General features: G+C 37.0%; 1 protein-coding gene across 2 annotated transcripts in view; it reads left to right on the forward strand.

Moving 5' to 3' along the window:
- Positions 1-26,084, forward strand: part of LOC131067654 (uncharacterized) — a 205,398-nt gene that overhangs the window by 77,694 nt on the left and 101,620 nt on the right. Inside the window, exon 2 of one of the 2 annotated variants that reach the window (XM_058002752.2) lies at positions 3,351-3,476. In XM_058002752.2, coding sequence (XP_057858735.2) covers positions 3,351-3,476 — 126 coding nt within the window. The remainder of the gene's footprint in view (positions 1-3,350; positions 3,477-26,084) is intronic. The other variant, XM_058002751.2, reaches the window with a different exon arrangement.

A 26,084-nucleotide genomic window follows, 5' to 3' on the forward strand; every position in this document is an offset into this window, starting at 1 on the left:
CATAAACTTTTACGAAGGAGACACACAAGTTTAAGTTTAGAAGTCAAAATGTCAATGAAGAATTAGAAGCAAAACTGCATAATAATGTTCAAGCAGGCCCCTATTCACTTGACGGTCAAGTTGCCAACTGAAAAACATAAGAAAATGTGATTCATGTCTTCCAAGTGTATGGCCAAGGGGTTGGATGTCACGTTTTCAATGATCAAATGTAAGAAATAGTGCTTCTAAGTCACCAGCATGTCCTGGAAGGCTTGGGGGTCAAAAGTCAAAGCGAAAACATGAGTTAAGATACGTAATGCAACCAAAATCTACACCCTAGGAGAGAGAAGGAAAACAGCTCCAGATTTAGAATAGCACAGTTTGTGCAGTCCCATAATTGCAGGTTTACAACATATAACAACAGTTTCTGTCAGAAGGCATAGATTTCAGTCACATAGCGTGGACATTGTGTATTCAAGTTCACTGTTGCACATTTTGAACTCCTTTTTTGTTATGCTCCCAAGGTATACAACAATTGACTAATTTTGGTATCCACAAGTCGGCAGTTTTCAGCAACAACGTTTGTGCTTTTAGTGGAAAAGCATCAGTTTTTAGTCATAAAGGATACTGTCTGATCCTAAAGGAACAAATTTTCTATCAGATTTTAAGGACAGCAAGTGTCAGAGTAAAATCAGCAAAGAGAAACTCCTTTCTCACAACAAATAAACTTGCAGTAGCATTTCCAAATGACAGATCCCCTTCCAATCTAGTTGACAAATGCCAAGTTGTTGATGAATTGACCAAACCAAATAATGGGTCTGAAATGCATTGACCCTTATGGAAGGCTATAGGGGTTGAATGGATGTGCTCTCCTCATAGTGTCTGACTTTTTAAGCTGATGTTTTCTACTGTCAAGCTGGCACAATCTCTTAATGTTTTCATAGTAAGGCAGAATAGTAAGATGTGGGTCCTTGGTTTCGATCAATCTCAATTTAGGCCACCCATACAATTTATGACTAATTTAAAAGATCTTTCTCATGTCAGCTCTCAAATGCATGGCAATGGCAGAAATTCAGATGCCAATAACGCTTTGAAGGGCTTTTTTGATTATTTTTTTCTTTATTTTGGCATTTTATTAAAAATCTGCAAGATTTGGCCAAGGTATGGTCTTGCTGCCTCAGGGAGTACTCGTTTGTGCTTTTGCTCTCACTCCCATTTAGTTTGGCGGTGTGACCTAGAATAGGAAAACTTGATGTCTTAGCTTTAAACTATTAATTATCTATTAACAAACATTTTACTTAACTTACAAACTCAACAATAGTAACATTTATTTACTAACCTTTATTCTAGCATACTAATTGTGACTTTATACTAACTTACCATTGATGTAATGTGCATGAATCTTGAAAGAGCATTGGCTGCATATGAAAAATTTGGGTGATTTGTGTTCAAGTACATTAATCTACTGATTAACTGTCCATATCAGGTGTTGTTGATGAGCATCCACCCCTCCATACTCCATGCTTGCCAATTTTATACATGAATGTTTCAAGTTTTGCTCCACAAGGCTATGAATTGTTTTAGTCTAATCCACCAAAAGCATTTTAAAAGCTCAGATGCATACTTGGTATGGGAGATAAATATCTTCTGTTTTTCTTTCCAAGTCTAAATTCAAGTTAGTCATGAAGAAACTCGAAAAGTCCCAAAATCTATCTTGAAAACTAGTTCGCATTTCTTGTTTAAAGTGTGCAGTATGGGCATCATTGTTTCATGGAAGAACCAAATTATCAAAATGCACCACAAAAATCATCAAGTCATCACCTTATAGTTAAACACATAGTGCCATCTAGTTCATTTCTCAGAAATCCCACCTTCACAAGATAGTTATCCATCTTAACATGCCAGGCTTACCAATGTGCAAATATTGTATGTAGCCCCCTTTTTCATTAGGATTATCGGATTATCATACATTTGGTACTGTGAGGAATCAAATTAGATCTTTTCTCCTTTGGAACAAATGCATGGTATTGTGGTACACTGATTTGGATACCTTGAGATTTATTTTCTTACTTTTGAAACTAGATCTATCTTCTAATGATGCTAGTAGCTGTCAGATTCATTTGTGAGATACACACGCTATTGCACTACTCATGCAACTTTGAAATAATTTACTCCTATATTTGGCTCCGCTGATCTGCTCCCAAGCATATTTTACTCATTCAAAAATCTGTCACTGCCTTATGTGTCATACTTCAATTTAGAGCTGGCGGCAATCTTTCCCCATCTTAGTAAATTTCAGCTACTTCTTCATCTTTTTAAACTTGTTCTCCGCCTTTATGAATGCATTTGAAAGCTCTATTCATGATCCTGCAAAAACCTAGAGAGATGACAATAACAAACAAGTTGACCATGGCGAGGATACGAAATATGACTCTTGAATTGACAGAAAGACAAGATTTAGCTTGAAATTTTACTGAATGTGAAATTTTTCCGTATGGGTACAACAGTCATCCCTGTGCAAAGTATTTTTATTTAAGAGCCACTTTTAACACAACCTTTTTTAATCATATTATAGAACCCTAACTACCGAATAAGCACCAATGACAATGAATTATCTCTCTTCACTGTTTGCTTTCCAATTGGCTAATAAATTGAGTTATCTTTCAAGTAAAGTGAATCCACCATACATTTCTTAAAGCTTCAAATAAATCTGACTTATAACTTGTGATGATTGGCCCCTTTATCTACAATATCTGTATCCTCAAAATCACTTAAAATGAATGACCTGATGCTATAGATGCTAAATTTGTCTCTGAAATAGTTCTGAAATAATTTTTTGAACTAGTCAATTTATCTGAATCCTAATAAACACTTGCTGAAGGTTTTGCAAATGGAGTTGCAAGCTGAGTGGGCTTAACCTTGGAGGAAACTCCATGGTTAAGCACACTTGAGTTGTAGTGTTGGGATGCGTGACCTCCCGAGAAGACCCAATGCTTCATCTCTGTGAGCATCTCCTAGATGCAATGAGTGCTAAGTATACCATTCAATCTCATGAGAGATGGGTTCTTGTGAACCACTACTCATCAATCGTGGGTCAATGAGTTTGACTAAAAATCTACACAGTTGAATCCTGATAGCAATATCATAATGTATTGATGCTGTCATGCACCTTTGATAAATACATAATTCATACATTCAACTTTTTTCTGGTATGAACCTTGACATGCACATATAAATGATGCTACAAGATTACTCTTTTAAAGAAAATTTATGTGTATTTACTTCAGTTGTTTTATTATGTATCCTATTTTTAATTTTTTTTATTATTCAAAGTGGGTAAATGGCACCTCCTGATTGACTGTTGCTTGTAGAGATGTGCAGTATACAATTGTTGCCTTTAAGGGATGCGACCATGCTCAACTTTACCGTTCCTGTTTTCACAGCCATCTTGGCAACGTTTTTTCTCCATGAAAGATGGGGCCGTGCTGAAATGATAGGCAAGTTAGCTTTTGCTGAAAGTGCTGTATATTTACAATTCCTTTAATTGAGTGGAAAATGAAATCTTTGTCCATAATGTGGTTAATTTGATTAAGGTGAAATATGGCTTGTAATTTTGGAGATTGATAGTGTTCATTTGCATATTTACATTTTAAGTTTATTGATATCATAGAAGCAAACATCTTTTTAAGAATTCCTTGGCATCCTAAAAGATAAAGATGGTTTCAATTTCTTAGGATGGAAACCCAAAACGAAATTTCTTTTTTTGTTTTTTTAAAAGAGAGAATAATTGATGTTTTTTAACATCATGAAATTGAAATGTGGATTTATCTTTTTCATTTTGAGATCATTGTTTTCAAATAATTGTAATATAAATAATCTCTTGAACAATGTTAATAATGTAATGTCCCCACTTTGAAATAGGATTTAATAATAAATAATAATTATAAAATTTAAATACAAAAAAAATAAAAATAAAATTAAACTTAAAATATAAAAGTAACATTATATATAATTAAAATTTAATTAAGTTAATGAGTGGTCAAAGGGCATGAAATGGAAAGTTGTGACTCCCTCAAACATGAGATATAAAAGGGAGAAGAGTACCTCATTTGACAAAGGGGGATAATAGGAAGAAAGAAAGGAGGGAGCATGGGAATCAAGGAAGGATTAATGGAGGAAGAAATAAATAGGAAGAAAATAAGGAAAGGTTGCAACTCTTCCATAGGATAAAAATATGAAGGGTTGTAACCCTTTCAAAGGGTATTATTTATTAAAGGTTGTGACTTTTTCATTGGGTAGAAATTATGAAAGGTTGTGACTCTTTTAAAGGTGATAATTATGAAAGGGTGTGATTCTCTCAAAGGGAAGAAATGATGAAGGGATGTGACCCTTTCAAAGGGTGGTAATTGTGGAAGGTTGTGACCATTACAAAGGGCAGGCACAATGAAGAGTTGCGACTCTCCCTCACATTGGAAGATATAAGGGGAGAAGGTTTCATTTGATAAGGACATCCAAGAAAGATCAACTTGGGAAATAATTTATTATTCTCAAGGGTAGCAATGAAGGTTGGTGACTCAATTCTAATGAAGGGTGGTAACTCGATTTTGATGAAGGGTGGTAACTCAAGTCTTATGAAAGGTGGTGACCTTTCACCAATGAAGTACAAAAGAGATCATTCTAATCATCACTCCAATCATTCAAATCAAGAAAACAATAAATCAGAAAACCATTCAGTCATCATCGTCTAATATATCAAACCAGCACTTCATTACATTATTTCTCACCAATACCTCAAATCATACAATCAATCAATCATTCAACATCAATCAAAGAAGTTAAGAGAAAATCATCTGTCCTGATCGCAATTCAGAAATCATTGTTACTCATCGAACGAGATCACAAATTCATACATATACCTGCTGTGCTCTACAAGGAGTCAGACTGTATTGCTGAGAGGTATAGTGTGAGCATCCACTGAGTATGCTGTAACTGTTAATGAATCCATTTACAGAATGATATTTATTTTACTACAATTCTGTAGCATTTATATTTGCTGATAACAATAGATCAGTTATACACATTTGTCTTATTGTATTCTATTTATACGTATATTCATACATTCAAATACCTGAGATATTACTACATGCATAGCCCAATGAATTTATCTTTTTTAGTTTCCCCCCATAAGGAGAGGCGTGGTGTTGTTAGGGAGAGGCAAAGTAAATCCATCCCAAATTAGGTGAGCTCCAAGGCTTGTATGGACGGGTGTTCCTGAGACCTGGGCCCAATTGTGGAGGTGGTTTCATCATGCCCTAGAAAAGTAAATCCCCATCTAGGGTTAAGGATTAGAAAAGAAGTAAGGATTGGGGCTTGAATATAGTAACTATCAATTGTATTATGAATAATATTGGTTCTCTAGTTTAATGAATTGATGGTAATGTATAGCAATGTGTGTTGATTATTAGGAAATTGGCAGCTTACTAGTAGGGGACATTACAATAAATAACTCTGCTAGAATGATAATGAAACCGTCATGCAATAAAACACAGTAAAGTAAATAAGACTTGTTAACCCTACCATTCTCTTTAACTATCAAGCCAAAGAGTCTAATCTATATGTAAAATGGTAACTACAATTGACCAAAGTCTCCCTGTATGGTCTTAAGCATATGTACCTAATATGGTTGCTTGTATGCATTGTGAGGTATTCACACATCGCCCCAGTGCAAATGGGGACCCCCACTTTTTTCTGCTTTCCTAAGTAGTGTTAGAATCCTTAGCTATTACCCTTTGCATCGAAGAGGTATAGATGGTAAAGAAGCCAAGAATCAGGTGGACAGCCTTGTGTGAGGTGTGAAATGAAGAGTTATGAGATGAGTAAGTGGTTGTCAGCTCGATTGGTCAAGGTCTGCAGTAGCAAAATGCTAGAAAGGAGAGGTCAAGTGATGTCAATTTGAGCATAGCAGGTAAGGAAGGTCAGTTGCAGTTTGAAAGGGTAAAATTTGACTAAGTACATGAAGATTTCCTTTTCTCCCTCTCAGGAGTGAATACGTCTTCCTTTGCTCATTCATATGTCTTCGAGTGCTCATTCATATGTCTTCTTTGCTCTCTCATAAGAGCGAATTTGCTTCTGAAGCCTCCCTTAATGATAATTGACACATCTACACACTAGGAGAGCAAAACTACAAGATTTAAGTTGATGAAAAGATAAGAATTAATGAAACCAAGGTAGAGGGCGAATTGGAGGTCACTTCCATTGCCTCGGTCTTGGAGCAAATATGTCTTCCTTTGCTCCCTCCCAGGGGCGAAATACGTCTTCTTGTGCTCTTCCCTTGAAGCGAATTTACCTCAAGACCTTTGAATGAGCATGATTCAATGTATTTGAATTGTCAAAATGGATAAAAGATGGGCAAGACTTAAATTGAAGGCTACTTCAAGTGCTCTTTGATAGGAGCGAAATTCCTTTTAGGGCCTTCCATGAGGTGAGTTTGACAGGTTTTCATGAATGAATGTTTGAAAGACCTAAGGTTTGAGTCGATGAAGCTAAGAAAGTGATTGAGAGCGAGTTTAGTTTTGATTTGAAATTCAGTTCAAGTGCATGAACTTTGGAGCAAACTTCAAGTGCATGAACTTTGGAACGAACTTCAAATGCATGAGCTTTGGAGCGAACTTCAAGTGCATGAACCTTGAAGCAGATTTGCTTCATTTGCCCAAGATAAGATGCAGAACTGCTTATAAATCATTCCCCTGAGCTGATTTGACGTCTTCACATGCTTAGAAAAGAACAATTTTGAATTTGGGATGATGAAGGGCAAGTTAGAGGGTTACTTCATGTGCACCCATCTTGGAGTGAACTTCATGTGCATGGCATTTGGAGTGAACTTCATGTGTACCTCTTGTGGAGCGAACTTCATATGTTTCTCCCCTAGAGCGAAATTCTTCATAAGATTGCATGATGAGCATGGCATGACACATTAGAGTTGAGAGAGTGAGTGAAAGAGAGCGAAGGAGAGTTAGAGTTTTGATTTGAAATTCACTTCGGGTGCATGACCTCAGGGGCGAACTTCAGGGGTATGACCTCAGGAGCGAACATCATGTACATGAGAAATGGAGCGAACTTCATGTGCATGGGATCCAAAGCGAATTTCAAGTGCATAAGTTCGAGTGCTCCTAGTTGAGAGCGAATTTGCCTTATTTGCCCAAGAGAAGATGCAAGACTACTTATATATCATTTGAGCCAATTTGATGCTTAGAAAGGAGTGATTTTGAGTTAGGATGATGATGAAAGGCGAGATTTAAGAGTAACTTCATGTGCACATCATTTGGAGCGAACTTCATGGGCATCCAAGTTGTAGCGAACTTCATGTGCATCCAAGTTGGAGTGAACTTCATGTGCTCCACTTAATTTGATGCCTCCACTTGCATGAATGACAAACTATTCAAATCTGAAGTGATGAAGGGCAGAATTGGACTAGGTTTGAGAGAACTTCCATTGCCCACCCTTAGGAGTGAAATCTACTTGAAGTGCTCCTCTTTAGGAGTGAAAAACGCTTCAATTGCTCCTTCATGAGAGCGAATTTTCTCTAAATGCTCTTATCAAACCTGCAAACCACATAAAAGAAAAAGATTATATCAAATTAAGAGATTATGGAGGCTATATGTTGTGTGTGTTTGATGCTCATTTGTTTGTTTTGCAGGAGATGAAGAAAGAAATCAAGGGGATCAGGTTGGAGGAGGATCCAAACAAGTGTTCTAAGGAGGAAATTTCAATGTCAAGGTCAAGAAGATGTCCTCGAGAGGGGAACTTCATCAGCAAAAACATCAAGGATGGTGATTGCAAAGCAAATGGAGGAAGATTGTAAGATCTACACCACCATGCAAAGGAGAAGACTTCATTTACAAGCAAAGGAGGAATCTCAACTCTCACCGCACCATGGAGACATGAAGAGATCAAAGGAGTATGAAGGAGAAGTCATACAATCACCCCAAGGTAAGATAGGCAAGCAAGGGTAGAAGGTCAAACTTCCCATCATCATCATTACATCAAGCTTTAAGCAGGTGACTAATGTTGAGTATCAAGAGATATATCTCAACATCCCTTCATGATGATGAATCAAGTCCACAAGTGCAAAGTCAAGGTGGCATCCCAGTCATCACTCACCAAATCAAGGAGTTCCACATCAGCACGTCTTGATTCAATGAACCTGACTCGTCCATAATGGCATAAACTTCGAGGCACCTACCCCTGTTATCCATTGGTCGAATATTCCAGAGATGACATGTGTCAAAGTGTTGTAATTATTTTATTGGCTAGAATTGAGTTTGTTGTAACAAACCCTAATTAGGGTTTTCATTGTAAAATCTCGGTCGTTGATCTCAAATTGATCTAAGCCATTGAATTGTATTAAGAGGATTATAAAAGGCTCAAGTTCTTCATTTGTAATAGTTAATAGAAGAATAGTAGTAGGAGAATTATAGAATAGAAGATAGAATAGAAGTTAGAATAGATTAGGAGGAGAAGAAATTGTTGTTAAAGACTTGTAAATGAGATACTCTTTTCATTGAAGTTATGGTGAAATGTATTATTTCAACAAGTCTCATGGTTTCTACTTCTCATTTGCTTTCATGTTGATTAGATTGAACGGAAGAATTTGTTGAGTGCATTTGCATGGAATCCGTTTAGTCCATACCACTAGCCTCTTGCTGATTGTAAGTGTGCCTTGTGTGGTCAACTGGAATGATATGAGCTTAACTTCGAATTGTTATACATCCATTGTTTATGCATTAACTTGAATGGTGATCAATGCTTGATGATAATGATTTGAATATCTATGAATTATCACTTAGAAGATTGCACTGAGCTTGTGTCAAATCGTTCAATTTGATGGTGAGACCTTGCCCAGTAGGATTCCATCTGATCATTCACCTATCTCCTTGCATTCTTAGGATTAGAATAGACTCCCTAAACCCTATGTCTTTTTCTCTTTCTTTATTCTTCAAGCAAGTAGTTAGTATTTAAGTTCCAGCGATTTAAGCATTCAACAATTCAACATCTTTGTGATTCTAGCATAATCACATCAAACCAACGAGCTTATCCACACGTCGTGACCCGACATACCAAAACCTTGGAGTTATCTCAAGTGATCCTTAAGCTAATCTTCAGCATTTGAGTAACTTTGTTCAAGAGAGGATAAGATACTTTTGGGTATTTTATCCTGTGTTTGCATGTGCATGAAAAACACATCAACAGTATGTATTTGTTTTGACTTTTGATATTGTAAATCTTGATGAGATTTTGTATTGTCATTGATGTACCCTATTGATAATGTTTTGTATTGGCATCTTTTATCTAATTATGTATTTTAGGATGCATACATTATGACTTTATGCATGTTTGGACTATTCCAATTTTTAGCTTCATTGTTTTCTCTATGTTTTATATGTGATTTATTATATTGTATAGTTCAGTACTATGCTTATTATCTTAATTGATGTCTGCATTTATGTTTTTGGATCATATGACTTCAGAATGTATTTCAGTTGATGTAACTATTATATCATTTCATTTATATTACTTCACACTGGGTGTTTTTTATTGTGCTTAAAATATCTCGAATGTAGCAGGTATGCATGATGTTTCATTGAGTGCATGGGCATAGGTTTTGCCCCTATGGTGGCTATTTTGAGATAGTTGTTCAATTTGGGAACATGTGGTGTGTCTTCCCCATCTCATTACAATTAAGTTATGATATGTATATTGTATTATATGTGAAACCAAGATCTGAATCAAAGTTGATTTTGGATCCACATGTTGTGAATAAACCAATAATGTGTGTTTATTTAATTGTTTGACTTCCATTCACATTCATTTGATTTCCACATTAAATTACTATGAAATGTTTGCAATTTATGCACATGTTAAATGTCAAAATTAAATATTTAATTACCTTCAAAGAATGGTCCCATGAATATAAATATTGTGATTTTTTAATGCACTTGAAATTTAGAAAGGTTGTTTGGGCTTTATGCTTAGCGTATTTGATTAAATGGCATGTCAATTCATTTGGGAAAATATTTAATTTAGTATAATTTAATTTGAAATGTTAGTGATTTTCAAAGGTACAAATTTTATTGGGAAACTATCATGTATGCAATATTTATTTTTGAAAATACTAAAATTGTAAATAACCACTTGCTAACTTGTTAGGAGTGGGAAATGAAATTTTTTTGGGGTTTTGGGAAGAAATGGAATAAAAAGGAAGAAAGCTTATTTCTTTTTATCTTTTTTGTTTTTGTTTGGAAAATCTCTCTTTCTCTCTCATTCTCTTTCTTGTTGAAAATTCTGTGTGATTTGAAAGTGGAATTGGGATAGCATTTGGATTGCTACACTTGTGGAGAAAGAAGAGTTAGGAAAGATTGTTTGTGTTTGTGTGAAGACAAACTATTCATTTAAACCCTTGTGTGGAAAATTGCTTTGAATATCAAGGTATTCATCTTTTTACAATTTGAATTGTGTTTATAACTTTATTGTTTGGTTCTTTATTGTGCTCACATTAGGTGCATAGCATATGAGATTCCATTCTTAATTATCAATGGAAATTTGAATCTAGATTAGATTTATTGAATTTCATTTTATGTATTTTCATTTTTTGAAAAATCCATTTTGTAGCCATTACCTTGGCAAAATATCCTCAAATTCATATGTAATTCAAAAAGCGTTTTCTTGTGCACATTAGGAAGAAGAGGGTATAACTAGTTTTGTGAAAATTTAATATTTTGTTTTGAGAAATTTTTTCAGTCTTCAATGGTCAAATATGAATGCTGTATTTTTGTTTTAAGTATGAATTTATGAAATTCAAGATATAGGAAATTGTGTTTTGTTTTTATTTTGTGGGAGGAAGAGTCTCATGATTCATTTTGTTTTCTCAACTTTTTGGACACTAGGATCATGAACTTTGACCTTGTTTTTGTCTAGATTCTTTGGCCAAAGGTTGACTTTGGAGCCCAAAATTGGAGACGAAGATAAGGGATAGAGTGAAACCATGCCATTCTTGCAGGATTAGGGGATGTGCCAATATGAAGTGTTGTATGGGTATAATATAATAATATTAAAATGATATGGGTCTCAAATATCTAAAATGAATATAACTAAAGAACTTAAAACTTTGCTTATGTTGAAGGCCTTGATGGTATTGTGTAAGGTAGTGGTGGACATACTTGTCCATGAAGATCTTAAGGGAATCACACAAAAAAGCACTATGAACATCACTTGCATCGAATACCTTGAGGGAATCATGCGGGGCTAGTACGATGATCTACTTGTGCATGAAGGCCTTGAGGGAATCACGTAAGATAGTACTTAAGCCATTACTTGTGCATGAAGGCCCCAAGGGAATCATGCAAGTTAATGACACTGTACTTTCTACACTTAGTAGATCTCTTCCTACATTCGTTGGGTTGTTTGGAATTTGATTTGTCCTTGTCATTTATTTGCTCGAATGTGATGTTCAACTAACTCATTGCTTGATTTTGAGATGTATGCTCGTGGTACCTATGATACTAACGTTTCTACTTTTCCTAGAATTGTATTATGTGTGTGTGTTTTGCCTTCTCAATTGACCATCTCTTAGCATAGAGGGTGGATTTGAGGGTACCACATGGTTGGGTGGTGTTGTACCACTATTGGGGCTAGCTAGATCAATGGATATGCATGGAGACCATGAAAAGCTTCTTTTATTGTTATGGTGGTATAGTTTCTTTATGTTATCATTTATTGATAAATGTATATGTTTAACTTAAGGACCTTGTCATTGATTGACTTGTTTTATTTTGGAGCCATAATTAAACTTGAAACTCATATAATGTTAAATGGCTGGTTACGGTGATTTATTTGCATTCTTTTAGTTATTAGCTATGCTTGAGTAGATATTACATGTGAAATGGAATCTCTAATTATGCTCATTCTTGTTATGCTACATGGATATAGTATGATTTCCATATTTAATGTAATTGATATCATGTTGTTCATTCCTTTATTTTGGCTTAATTGAGAGTTTAAGTTTCGGCCTCATTTCTTGGCAATTGTGTCCCTTTTGGAGGTTCTCTCCCAATCAACGTAGAGCCCATATGTGCTCAAACATTTGCTCCAAGTCATTTTTGCCTAGCATGAAAATTGGGGAAGTTATGCCTCAGGGATAGTGAAAATGGACCTTGCTGATTTTTAACTTGCAAATTAGATTTCATAGTTTGAACTGCAATTCGTATTTAACAATCCGAACTACAGGATGGTTATAATTTGGAGTTATATTTGCATTTTGTAGGGTGCAAAATGCATATCAGACTTTGAATTAGTTGTTAGTGCGTTGGAGTTTGGAGTTCTATTTGCATTTTGCAGGGTGCAAATGCAAGGTGAGCTCCAATGTTTGAATTGCATTTTGCTTGGGTTAGAAGCTTTTTGTGCATTTTGCATGGTATAGAGTGCCATTCTACCTTTGAAGTCTGAATTCATTAGTAGTTGGGGTTTGGCCTTGATTGTGAAAATTTTAGTTGTCAAATTGGACCTCAAAATTTGAAATACATTGTGCAGGTTGAACATCAAGGCCTAAAGTTCTTGGCCTTTGAAGCTTGAGACTAACAAATGAAATTTCATGCTTGCGATTTGTTAGTTTTAATTTGAACTGAGTTACAAGCTTTGAGAATGAGGAGATAGGGGAACATTTGAAATTGTGAATTGCAACTCACACTTCGATTTGAATTGAGTTACAAGCTATGAGGATGAGGAGATAGGGGAACATTTGAAATTGTGAATTGCAACTCACACTTCAAAGTTTTAGGGGTTGCAAATTGCAATTTATACCTCGAACGTTGAGGTCTAAGCAAAGGAAGGGGCATGAGTTGTGGGTGGTTTAGGAAACTTACTTCTGTACCTCATGTCATAACCTATTGGGCGTAGTGACCTTGATCCAAGTTAGTTGATGTCTTCTGTCGATGTCACCCTGCTTAGTGCATTGGTGTGCATGCCAAGTGTCATGTTTGATTTCATGGCACCTTGTGCACAAAAAGATGTTTGGTGGTTTGTTGTTTTGACTTTTACACTATGAAAAATTTGTTCATCCTATTTCTAATTGTTAATGTCTTGAGCATAAGCTTGGGGCATTACATTTCCTAACCCCTTCAAAGACCTCTTAAGTTTATTGTAGTGGCAACAATCATGCATGTCATTTTAGGACACTAATGTTTTGTAGAGTCATTTTAATTAGTAATATTTCCTATAATGTTGATAGTAGAAGCGATGCCTATATCAATGGTGCAAATTAAAATAATGACAAAATGCTAACGATTAGTGATCATAAGCAGATTACTAATCAAAGGGTTGTAGGACATAATAATCTGACCAAAATAACCCTGGACAGAATAACCTGGTCACACTAATTGTGATAACCCCTACGGTATCACAAGATGTAAAATCACTTGCGTGGATAAGGATATTGTAAATGAATAAATTAAAATAATAATCTAAAATAAAGGAAATATATTTAATTTGTCTTAGTAAAGGAAATGTTATTTAAATAATTAATATATATTTAAATGGAAAGATATTTAAATATATTTTGATATGTATTATTGAATATATTTAAAAGAAATGTTATGTAATATTATTTATATTTAAAAGGAAATAATATATAGTATTTTTAATTTTATATATTTAAAATGAAAGGTAATTAATATTTAATATATTAAAAAGAAATAATATATTGTATTTTATTTAAAATGAAATGTAATTAATGTTAATATTTAATATCTTAAAAAAAGGGAAACAAGATATAAATACAAAACATAAAGGTAATCCCAAAGAGGGCTGGGTTACCTCCGCACGAAGTGGTGCGTAGGTAACCGCAGCCTAGGCTGCGATTACCTCCGCACCCCTTCATGCGGAAGGGGCCCGTGGGGGGGCACAACCCCTCACGGGTTATAAAGGAGGCAGCGGTCAAGGCTAAAGGGAGAAGAAGAGGAGCGGACTGCAGGGAGAGGGAAAAGGTGAGCAGACTGCGAGGTAAGGAACAAAATTCCTCCCTATGTTAAATAATAGGTATAGTATATGGAAGATCAATATTATTAATATTAATAGGTGGTGTTAATAATAAAAGTTCATTAATACTAATTAATATTAGTTAATGAGTAATGGGTAATGGGTAATGGGTAAGGTTCATTGATAGGTGATGTTAATGGTAGTCTAGTGAATATTTATTCACATCTTAATGTATAATATTCACTAGTCGTTAAAAATAGGAAAAAGATATAATCTTGTTAAATGTTGTATACATAAGTTTGCATATTAAGAAGGATTATGAATACAAGGTATCTTAAGAAATGTAATGCATATGTAAAAGATGGAAAATCATATTGATATATATGTTAATTAAAGAAAACATTGAGAATTCATGTTAACACAAGGGATAGGTTATAAACTGAAAATGTTATGCAAATGTATGGCTTGGTTGACTAAAACTCAACCAAGAAGAGAAGGATCTGGTCAATTCCCTTGAGGACTTGGATGATGGAGGCATCACTCAACACAAGGAAAGGCAAGGGTCTTCCTTGGCTGGCTTGGGTGTAAGAGGTTATACCCAAGACAAGACTCAAAGGTCGGGCTGATCCCCTCTGAGGACTTGGGTGATGACGGCATCACCCAAGGCAAGGAATAGACAAGGGTCTTCCTTGGATGGCTTGGGTGTATTCAAATTCATCTTCGATTTCCTGGAGGGCTTGGGACCAAGGGGTTCCAAGAAGGTGAGCCTCACGGCCACCTAAGGACATACTTACGTATGGCATTGTATCCTTTTTTAGATGAAAATTATGATTATGTTAATTGAGCATTGAAGTTAGATTGCAATTTAAATTACTTATATATATATTTATATGTTTGTTATGTTCTAACAATCTGTTCTACAGGTTAATGATCTCTAAATAGTAGGGACATTACAGTGGTATCAGAGCATAATCCTGCCATCCTATGGGAAAGGTTCCTTGTTTATGATCACATATTGGAGGAAGAAAGGAGCAAAGGCAATGGCTGATCAAGTAGCCAAACAGTTCCAGACTTTCATGGAGCAAACCAACGAGAAATTCGAAAGAATGAGCCAGTTAATCCTCCAAAGTACCAACAACAACAATAGAGATATGTCAAACCCTAGAAGAGAGACACACTCTAATCACGCTGACAACGAACAATCGCCTCAGAGTTCTAGGCAAACAATTCCCGAATTTCTTCCTAGGGAAGAACATGTGAGGGAGGAGGAGGAACCGACCATACTTGGGGTGGAAGAAATCCCCCAAATTTATGCTAGGTTGGAACTAGAAGTTCAGAGGGTGGTGTCCTTCAGGGATTTCTGTGAGTCCAAGACTAACGAGAGTAGAAGGAAGAAACCTATGGGTAACAATCTCAAAGCTAAAATTAACAAAATGTCCCTACCCTGTTTTGATGGGGCAGGGAAGGATGTGGCCCAAGCCTGGGTACAAAAATTAGACACCTACCTATCATACAGTCCAATGACCGAAGGAGATGCTATAAAATTTGCCATGCTACATTTAACCGACAATGCCCATAATTGGTGGCATAACAGTCTCATTACCCTAGGACACAAAAACGTCTCCACCTACAATGAGTTCACCCAAAGGCTCATCAGCCGATTCGACCAGAAAGATTCGGAATGGTACTTCCAAGAGCTAACACACCTTAAGCAAGTAGGAACCATTGAAGATTATGTAGATCGATTCCAAAACTTGTCAGTAATGGTCCCCGACCTATCCTAGAAAAGGCTTACCTGCATGTTCTTAGAAGGGTTGAGGGACCCCATTAAGAATTTTGTTAAACCCCTAGAACCACAAAACTTAGGGGAAGCCATTAAGAAAACTATGATGGTGAAATTTAATGCCCCCAAGAATACCTCAACCAAAACTCCACACAGGAATGAGGGACCCCAGAGAGACCGTCGGGAAAAGCCTTGCCACTTGTGCAAAAAACCTTGGAGCTTTAATCACCAATGCAAGGAAAGAGACGAGCTCATGGAGAAAGGGTATGCTTCAAATGAAGGGCCCCATGGGTGAGAGGCCATGAATGTAAAAGAGGACAGTTGAATAACACAGAAGAAATACAGGATGAGGAAAGACCTTATAAAAGAACCAGATTTGAAAACAATGCACCTAGTACCTTGGCAGTAATCACGCAAGGAAGTGAGAATAGATGTTTCAAACTCAAAGGGACTATCAAGGGGCAGAAAGTAATCGCATTAGTGGACACTGGAGCTTCCCATGACTTCATTAGCAAACATTTAGCAGCAAAGAGACGATTAAAGACCCAAGAATTTGAAGGATTTGAAGTGATCATGGGCAACTGAGTCTTGGACAGGTGCACTCAAATTATACCCCAATTGGAAGTCACCTTGGGAGGACATACCATTACAAGGAACTTCTTGTGGTAAACCTAGAGAATGATATCATTTTGGGAATGCCATGGATAAATTCATTAGGAAGATTCACCATGGATAGTCCAAATCGGGAGATATGCTTCGAAGGGAATTCCCGACGACTCTCCAAAGATAGTATCATGCAACAAAATGGAGAAAATCCTTAGACACGATCAAGGAGAGTGGGTCGCCCAATGTATGATCTTGGATAAATCTCCAACCGAAGGCCAAGTCATTCAAAGGGATATACAACCTATCCTGAGAAGACACAAAAAGGTCTTCGAGGACATTCCCTCGGGGTTACCCCCAAAAAGGGGATTTGAGCATTCCATTGAATTAGAGGAAGGAGCAAAACCTGTCATTACCACTCCTTACCGCCACCCACACAAGTTCAAAGAGGAGATTGAAAAAACCATAAAGGAATTATTAGAAATGGGGCACATCCAACCAAGTAGCAGCCCTTTTGCTTCATCAGTAGTATTGGTTAAAAAGAAAGACAGAACTATGAGAATGTGCATAGATTATGGGGCCCTGAATAAAAAGACTATAAAAAACAGATACCCTATCCCAAGGATTGATGAACTAATGGACGAACTCCATGGAGCAAAATACTTCTCTAAAATCGATCTAAGGTCAGGATATCACTAGATTAAAATGAGGGAAGAGGACATTCCCAAAACAGCATTCAGATGTCACTATGGACATTTCGAGTTTTTGGTCATGCCGTTTGGTCTCACTAACGCCCCAACCACCTTTCAGTCATGTATGAATCATACATTCAGGCAACAGTTGAGGAAATTTCTTCTAATATTCTTTGATGACATACTCATTTACAGCAAGACATGGGAAGAACACCTCCTGCACGTCAAAGAGGTATTAAACATTTTGGAGTCTAAATCATTATATGCTAAAGCCTCCAAGTGTGAATTTGGGATGAGAGAAATCATTTACCTAGGTCACAAAATTAGTGAAGCGGGAGTAAGTGTAGATGAAGAGAAGATCAAAGCCATCAAGGAATGGCTCACCCCTAGAACCTTAACACAGTTAAGGGGATTTGTGGGACTATGTAGCTACTATAGACGCTTTGTAAAATGGTTCTCCAAAATTGCAGCACCCCTTACCGATCTAACAAAGAAAGGGGCTTTTGCATGGAATGACCAGTCCCAACAGGCCTTTGAACAACTCAAAATAATCATGAGCACTTGTCCAGTATTAGCCATCCCCGACTTCTCTATACCGTTTGAACTACAATGTGATGCATCAGGGGAGGGAATTGGGGCCGTACTCACGCAAAAGAAACACCCCATAGCTTTTAAGAGTCGTAAACTTACCGTAGCAGAAAGACTCTATTCCATCTATGACAAAAAAATGCTAGCCATAATGCACGCCTTGGCCAAGTTTCGCCAATACCTTGTCTGTGGGAGGTTTGGTGTGAAAACTGATCATAACAGTCTGCGCTTCTTCCTGAGCCAAAAGGACCTTAATGATAGGCAACAAAAATGGGTGAGCAAAATACAAGCCTACCACTTTGATATAGAATATGTGAAAGGGGTGAATAACGGGGCAGCAGATGCACTATCCCGACGGGTTCATCTTAACATCATCACGAGTATCTCAAAAGACTGGAAGGAAGAAATCCTTAATGAATATAACCAAGATCCACAAACAAAGGAAATATTGGCGGGAAATCTTCTAAACGAAGATTTTAAAGTTAAAGGAGATCTCATCTTGTATAAAGAAAGGATATCCTTGAGTCCTTAGACCAGATTCAAAGGCAAAATTCTCAAAGAATTTCATGATAACCCCTTAGCAGGACACTTGGGGTACTACAAAACTTATAAACATGTTAGGGAATGATATGCATGGAAAGACCAGAAAAGAGATATCCAAAAATATGTACAAGAATGCCTAACATGTCAGCGCAATAAAACTGAACTCACCCACCCCGCTGGGTTACTTCAGCCACTACCTATTCCTAATCAAAGTTGGGAGAGTATTTCTATGGATTTCATAACTGGGTTGCCAAGGACACAAGGGAAGGATAGCATTTTTGTAGTGGTAGACAAACTCATGAAGTATGCCCATTTTCTTGCAGTCTCCACGGAATACAAAGCCTACCAAATAGTAGATCTATTCTTCAAGGAAATTTTCAGACTCCATGGACTCCCTCTAAATATTGTCAGTGACAGAGACAACAAGTTTATTAGCCAATTTTGGCAGGAACTCTTTAGAATGGCAGGAACAAACTTGACCCCTAGTACCAGTTACCATCCTCAAACCGATGGGCAAACTGAAATAGTAAACAAATGGATAGAGGGCTACCTAAGGAATTATGTTACAGGGCAACAGACTGCTTGGGTTAAGTGGCTACACTTAGGGGAACATTGCTACAACACGACACACCACATGTCAATAAGGATGAGTCCTTTCCAAGCCTTGTACGGCTATGAAGCCACAGGCTTTGGGGAACTAATAACCCAAGAGAGCAAAGTACCAAAAGCACAAGACTTTGTGCAACAGAGTAGGGACATCATGAAGACCTTGAAGGAGAATTTACACCAAGCTCAAAACCAACAAAAGATCTATGCCGACAAGAAGCGTATAGAACGGTCATTTGAGGTCGGAGATCTTGTGTTTCTAAGATTGCAACCCTATAAGCAATCATCCCTCAAAAAGAATGCGACTGAAAAATTGAAACCTCGATTCTATGGACCCTACAAGGTAATTCGGAGGATCGGAGAAGTAGCTTATGAGATTGAGCTCCCTAAGAGCAGTAAAATACATAATGTGTTCCATGTTTCCCGACTTAAAAAGGTTCTCGGACAACACTTGGTTCCTTGCAGCGAACTACCCCCTCTAGATGATGAAGGGAAACTCACATTGTACCCAGAGATCATTCTAGATACACGAAAAAGAGAACTCAGGAACCGGACCATTACCGAACACCTGATAAAATGCAGGAATCTCCCAGATGAGGATGCCACTTGGGAAAGGGAGGAAGATCTAAAGATGCTTGAGGACAAGCAAAATTGAGACGGAGGGACTGTGATAACCCGTACGGTATCACAAGATGTAAAATCACTTGCGTGGATAAGGCTATTGTAAATGAATAAATTAAAATAATAATCTAAAATAAAGGAAATATATTTAATTTGTCTTAGTAAAGGAAATGTTATTTAAATAATTAATATATATTTAAATGGAAAGATATTTAAATATATTTTGATATGTAATATTGAATATATTTAAAAGAAATGTTATGTAATATTTATTATATTTAAAAGGAAATAATATATAGTATTTTATATATTTAAAATGAAAGGTAATAATATTTAATATATTAAAAAGAAATAATATATTGTATTTTATTTAAAATGAAATGTAATTAATGTTAATATTTAATATCTTAAAAAAAGGGAAACAAGATATAAATACAAAACATAAAGGTAATCCCAAAGAGGGCTGGGTTACCTCCGCACGAAGTGGTGCGTAGGTAACCACAACCTAGGCTGCGATTACCTCCGCACCCCTTCATGCAGAAGGGGTCCGTGGGGGGGCACAACCCCTCACGGGTTATAAAGGAGGCAGCGGTCAAGGCTAAAGGGAGAAGAAGAGGAGCGGACTGTAGGGAGAGGGAAAAGGTGAGCAGACTGCGAGGTAAGGAACATAATTCCTCCCTATATTAAATAATAGGTATAGTAAATGGAAGATCATTATTATTAATATTAATAGGTGGTGTTAATAAAAGTTCATTAATACTAATTAATATTAGTTAATGAGTAATGGGTAATGGGTAAGGTTCATTGATAGGTGATGTTAATGGTAGTCTAGTGAATATTTATACACATCTTAATGTATAATATTCACTAGTCGTTAAAAATAGGAAAAAGATATAATCTTGTTAAATGTTGTATACATAAGTTTGCATATTAAGAAGGATTATGAATACAAGGTATCTTAAGAAATGTAATGCATATATAAAAGATGGAAAATCATATTGATATATATGTTAATTAAAGAATACATTGAGAATTCATGTTAACACAAGGGACAGTTTATAAACTGAAAATGTTATGCAAATGTATGGCTTGGTTGACTAAAACTCAACCAAGAAGAGAAGGATCTGGTCAATTCCCTTGAGGACTTGGATGATGGAGGCATCACTCAAGACAAGGAAAGGCAAGGGTCTTCCTTGGTCGGCTTGGGTGTAAGAGGTTATACCCAAGACAAGACTCAAAGGTCGGGCCGATCCCCTCTGAGGACTTGGGTGATGAAGGCATCACCCAAGGCAAGGAATAGACAATGGTCTTCCTTGGATGGCTTGGGTGTAAGACCCAAGACAGGATTCGAATTCATCTTCGATTTCCTGGAGGGCTTGGGACCAAGGGGTTCCAAGAATGTGAGCCTCATGGCCACCTAAGGACATACTTATGTATGGCATTGTATCCTTTTTTAGATGAAAATTATGATTATGTTAATTGAGCATTGAAGTTAGATTGCAGTTTAAATTACTTATATATATATATATTTATATGTTTGTTATGTTCTAACAATCTGTTCTGTAGGTTAATGATCTTTAAATAGTAGGGACATTACAATAACCCAAGGACAAAATAACCTAGGGTCATAATAACTCAAGCCAAAATAACCCGTGGTCAGAATAACCCATGGACAGAATATCCCCGTGTTGGTTGAAAATTTTGTACACTTGGGGAAATATACAAAATTGTGGTTTCAACCATAGCACGTGAGTAAAACTCTCCTAATTAAGTGAAGGCTCCCCTTATCTAACTACAACTTTGAAAATAAAATAGGATGGGACAGCAATCTTTCTTCTTCTTTCAAGAAAGACAATATCTTTTTCTCTTCACAGAAAAGGATAGCAATTGAATATAAACAACAGTAACCACTTTCAAATGAAATGAGAGAAAGGAAATGAAGTTTCCTGAAAGTGCAAAGACTTCCGTCACTTCCTTCGGGAGGGGACAACAATATCAAGCTCAAAGGCTTGATTATATGAAGTCCTATCTACTCTTTTCTACACTAATGCTATAAAGAACAAGTTATGACAGCTCAAAGACTGAAATACCTTATTCTTTTCTTCTTTAAAACAATGAGAAGTAGTGTAAGCTCAAAGACTTACAGCTATTTCCCACACAATCTACTTCTAAATTCTGTTTAAGAACAAGTGTAAGAACAAAGGCTTACAACTTTTTCCAATAGAAAATTCTACTTTAACTAAATTAATCTTCAATACTTGCAACTCAAAGTCTGTAAATCAAATTCGATTAAGCTCTCAAAGAAACACTTGCACAAAAGTAAATATGAAACACCAACTCAAGAATGCTAGCACAAAGACTCAAAGCTTGAGTAATTTTCTTCTTTTTCTTTCAATCTTTCAATTTACACATAAAGCTCAAAGACTTCTTTGCTGCAAATTTGACAGAGTTTTTGCTTGCTTTCCTAAAAGATAAAAATTACAATAGACCCCTCAAGTATTTATAGAAGAGGAGTCTTGAGAAAAAGGTGGGAGGATCCTAACTAACTTGAGAGATTCTCTCAACCACCAAGACTTATTCAATAAGTAACTAAGACTTCAATAACTAACTAAGACTTATTCCAACTACAGTCCTAATTGGACACAACTTGTAGTTGCCTAACATGTAATTACAAAAGTGCAAGTAATGTGTTAACTTGCTTTTTACAAAAATACTTTTTCATGTAACTTGTCAAAACAAAATTACAACTAAAGATTACAATAGGGGAAAAATACAACTAAGTGTTGAAAAACACTTAAGTTGCATTACGTGAAGACACGAATCTTTTAAACTTATGCATGTTCATTTGTAGTTCTTCGGGTTTCGGTTCATGGGTGTTCTTGGGAACAACCATGATCTTCACAATAGTGTCATGACATCGGAGGAGCGTAGAGTTGTTTTTATCCAGGATAGACTGGATTTCATGCAAAAAGGCTTGGTGTTTCATCAATATCTAAATTGAAGCGGCTGAGAATTGTTCGCTCCTCCATTCATTATGAATCCTCATCTGTAAATCAACAAGAACTTCTTCTGGAATAAGCTCTCCATCCTGACTTAATATGTTGCAAGAAGCCTTTCACAATGTGAGACAATATCTCGGAAAACTTCACCCCGGAATCTCTTTTCATCACCGATCTCCTCAATGAGGGATTTAAGAACAAGGGCCTTGTTTTCTAGAAGCTCTTCAAATTCCAAGTACATGACCCTGGAAGAGATGATGGCATGCTCCTGCAAAACACTCAGCTGTTGTTGGGGCATGGTACGCCTGATTGTCAAACTTTCTTCAACACTTTCCAGATTCTTTTTGAAAGTATCAGAAGTTTGATCCAGTTTCTCCTCAATGGTTTCCAACTTAGACATTATCAGAAAAATGTCTTTCATTACCTGTGCACATAGATCATGAAGTTGATCAACCCAGGAATCTAGTGCTTGTACCTTCTGGGTAGCCCTTTTCTCTCCATGAATTGATTCTTGGGAACCAGAAGAACCTATGGAGTTACTCCCTTCAGCAGTAGGTTTTGTGATTTTATGAATGGCTGCCATAAGTTGTCGGTTTTCCTCTTCTAGCTTGTCTTTCTTTGCTAGAAGTTCATCACACCTTTGTACCAACGAAGCTACGGAAAACCGAGCATCATGTTTAATGACCTCATGCGTTTGTTTGCCCAACTCTATCCTTGTAACCTTATAATCGGCAGTTGACATTTCTTCAAGTGGCTTATCTGCAATGGGTTCCACAATTTCAGCTACCTTCATCTTGTTGCTGTCAATAGTTACTCTGGAGATAGTCTTGGCCTTCTTAGCAACTTTGGATCTGGTCTGTTTCAGCTGCTGATAATCTAAGGCATTAGGTGAGATTTCTTGCTTCTTCCTTTTCAGAGTAAAAGACCTGAGCCATGGAGGCAAAGTCATCAACTCCCCTTCAGTAGCAGCTGTAGGCAAAGGAGAAGCAGTTTCTGTTTGAATAACTGTGGTCATCTTGGGGGGAATATTTGTTTGGACAGTGACCACGGTTTGCTCAGTTACCATCGGGCATGAATATTGCCTCATAAATTCTTCAAAATCAGAAGTAGAAGTATCAATTTTTGACAACTGGATGTAAGTAGGAATATCCTTAGGAACTTCCAACACACTCTCTTGTTGATGATCAGGAGGTGGCTCGTATGCTGAAATGGGAATAGCATTCTAAGGAGATTCATCCACAAGCAAATCAGGAGGAGAAAGAGGCGTCTCAATTGAAACTAGAGGAATGATCTCATGAGGCGAGTCTGAAACTGGAGACTTAGGAGCATCATCAGATTGCTGCCCTTCTTCTGGATTATCCAGATCGATCACCTGAGCATGAAATCGTGATTTTTTCTTTCCACGAACTGTCGTCTCCTCAGGAGGAAGCACTAGTACCCGACTAACTCGCAACTTGATCCTTGTGCCCGAAGATGATGCACCTTCCTTGTTGTCAACCTGAATCTCAAACTTAAGTCCAGGAGGCCCTGTAGAATCATCTTCTTTTCCAACCTTGATTTTTATAAGTCTAACAACATTATTTTTCAGCCATGCGTTGGTGTTAGCCATGATAGGCTGAAATCTCTCAAGGATGGATATGCACTCTTTGTGTGACCATTGGATCAAAGGAATTGGAGCTTCCTCAACCCTCCGAGAAATGTATTCAGGATCAAGTATGTGCCCATCATCAATTATCCCTTGTGGGATATCAATAATTTGCTCAACAGTGAGCCTGCAGTAATCCATCTTTAGAACTTCGACCTCTGTGCGAAGATCTACCCAGATGTCCTCAATGCGATGCACATGCACAAAGGATTTCTTGATCTTCTCCTTCATACCCCTGTAATCAAAATCAGCTCTAGGTTTAAACCTTTTGAGCTTGATTTCCTGCATTTCAGTCTCCATGGCCTTAGCTTTTACAGATGTGACAAGGGAATACCGGCCAATTTTCAATGGATTTGTGGTAGAGATCCCCATTCCAACCTTGTGTCTAGCAAACTGAAAAGTGTGGACAGCCATGATCTGTCTTCCCAACTCCATAAGAATGATCTTGTCAGTTGGGTATCTAGGAAGCATATATGGCTGACCACCATAGTATCCAATTCTCATATAGGTGAAGGTGGGGAACTGTAGAAACAAACATCCATATTCGCACACCCTTTTCCATGACTCATGTGATACTCTTTTGTCCCTCAGAGTTCTTTCAAACTGACACATGAAATATCCGAAGAATGCATCTTGGACTCTTCGAAAATGCAGTCTATTGGGTCTCAAAGGCAACTGATCGTAATATTCCCAGACTGGTATAAGTGAGCGATCACCCTTGGTAGAAAGACCTGGAAAGTGTCTAAGTGATGCTGCCAAGTATATCAAAATGAGTTCATGTAAAAAGTCATGGTGGAAGGGACTGCTGCAAGTTGTTCGCACAAGGCATTGCTGATGACTTCTCCCCATGATATATGATGCGACTGCCTTATGAACATGATGAACTGGTACATCCATGGCTCAAAGACATTAGAATGCTTGAGGCCCATCATCTTGCTGAGAAGGGTTATGGTGTCTCCTATCTCCCATTTGAAATCGCAGCGGTACAACTTAGCCCACCTTGAAAAGGAGGCTCGTGGCTCTTGGATCCACCTGTTGATATGCCACTTACAATCTTTTTCCCTTTTCACATAGTAATCAACTGCACTTTCTTTGGAGATTTCCATGTAAACAGGTGCGGGAGGTATTCTGAAAACCTTCTCGATCGTATCTGCATCAAGACGAATTATTGCCTCACCATCATCATTTTTGATGACTCTTGTCTCTTTGTTAAAATGATGGGCGCAAGTGAGAACAAATTCAGGTTCTAGGGCAGCCACCGGGAAGGAAGACGCATGATGGATATGGCTGTCCAACAGCCGTTGCATGTTATTATCTTGTGGATCTTCCACCCTCTTGACAAACTCTGACATAGCCACGTGCCCTATTTCTGTGTCTCTGATACGATTCAAAGGGGAAGAAACTTGGGAAGGTGCCACCTCATTCTGATACTTGTCATACTTGTAGTTCATCTTTTTTGGAACCGAAGATGATGGCAAATCAGACATTGATTGGAAACCTGAAATACTGTGATGAAGACTTAAAAGTGTTAAGGCAAAATCATAGTCAGCTGCAAATAACATTCTTCCTTCTTCAAATGGGAGAAACTTCGATTCTTGAACTTCACGATTTTGTTAGAGGAAGAGGGGAAATATATGGAAATGGGAAACTCTTGACTTTGACCAATTTCGGATCTTGGGGAAATTTTGCAAGTATACAAGTTGGAATGAACATACATGCAATTGGGGTTTTAAAACCCGAATGCAAGTACACTTGTAAATTTGCAAATGGAGAAATGGATGGAAAATGACGAAAATGGAAAGTACGGATATGGGAAACATGAATGGATAGAAATGGGAAAATCCGGGAATGTCATTTTCATGAAAATGGGAAGAACTTTTCAACATGTAATCCGGTTTTTAAAGCCCGAATTTGAAAGGGGGGGGTATTATATCTTTTCAACCTGGAATTTCAACCATAAATGGTTAAATTCATTAACCGTAAGGGAAGAACAAAAA

Source organism: Cryptomeria japonica, chromosome 11, assembly GCF_030272615.1.
Source record: "Cryptomeria japonica chromosome 11, Sugi_1.0, whole genome shotgun sequence".
Lineage (NCBI taxonomy): Eukaryota > Viridiplantae > Streptophyta > Pinopsida > Cupressales > Cupressaceae > Cryptomeria > Cryptomeria japonica.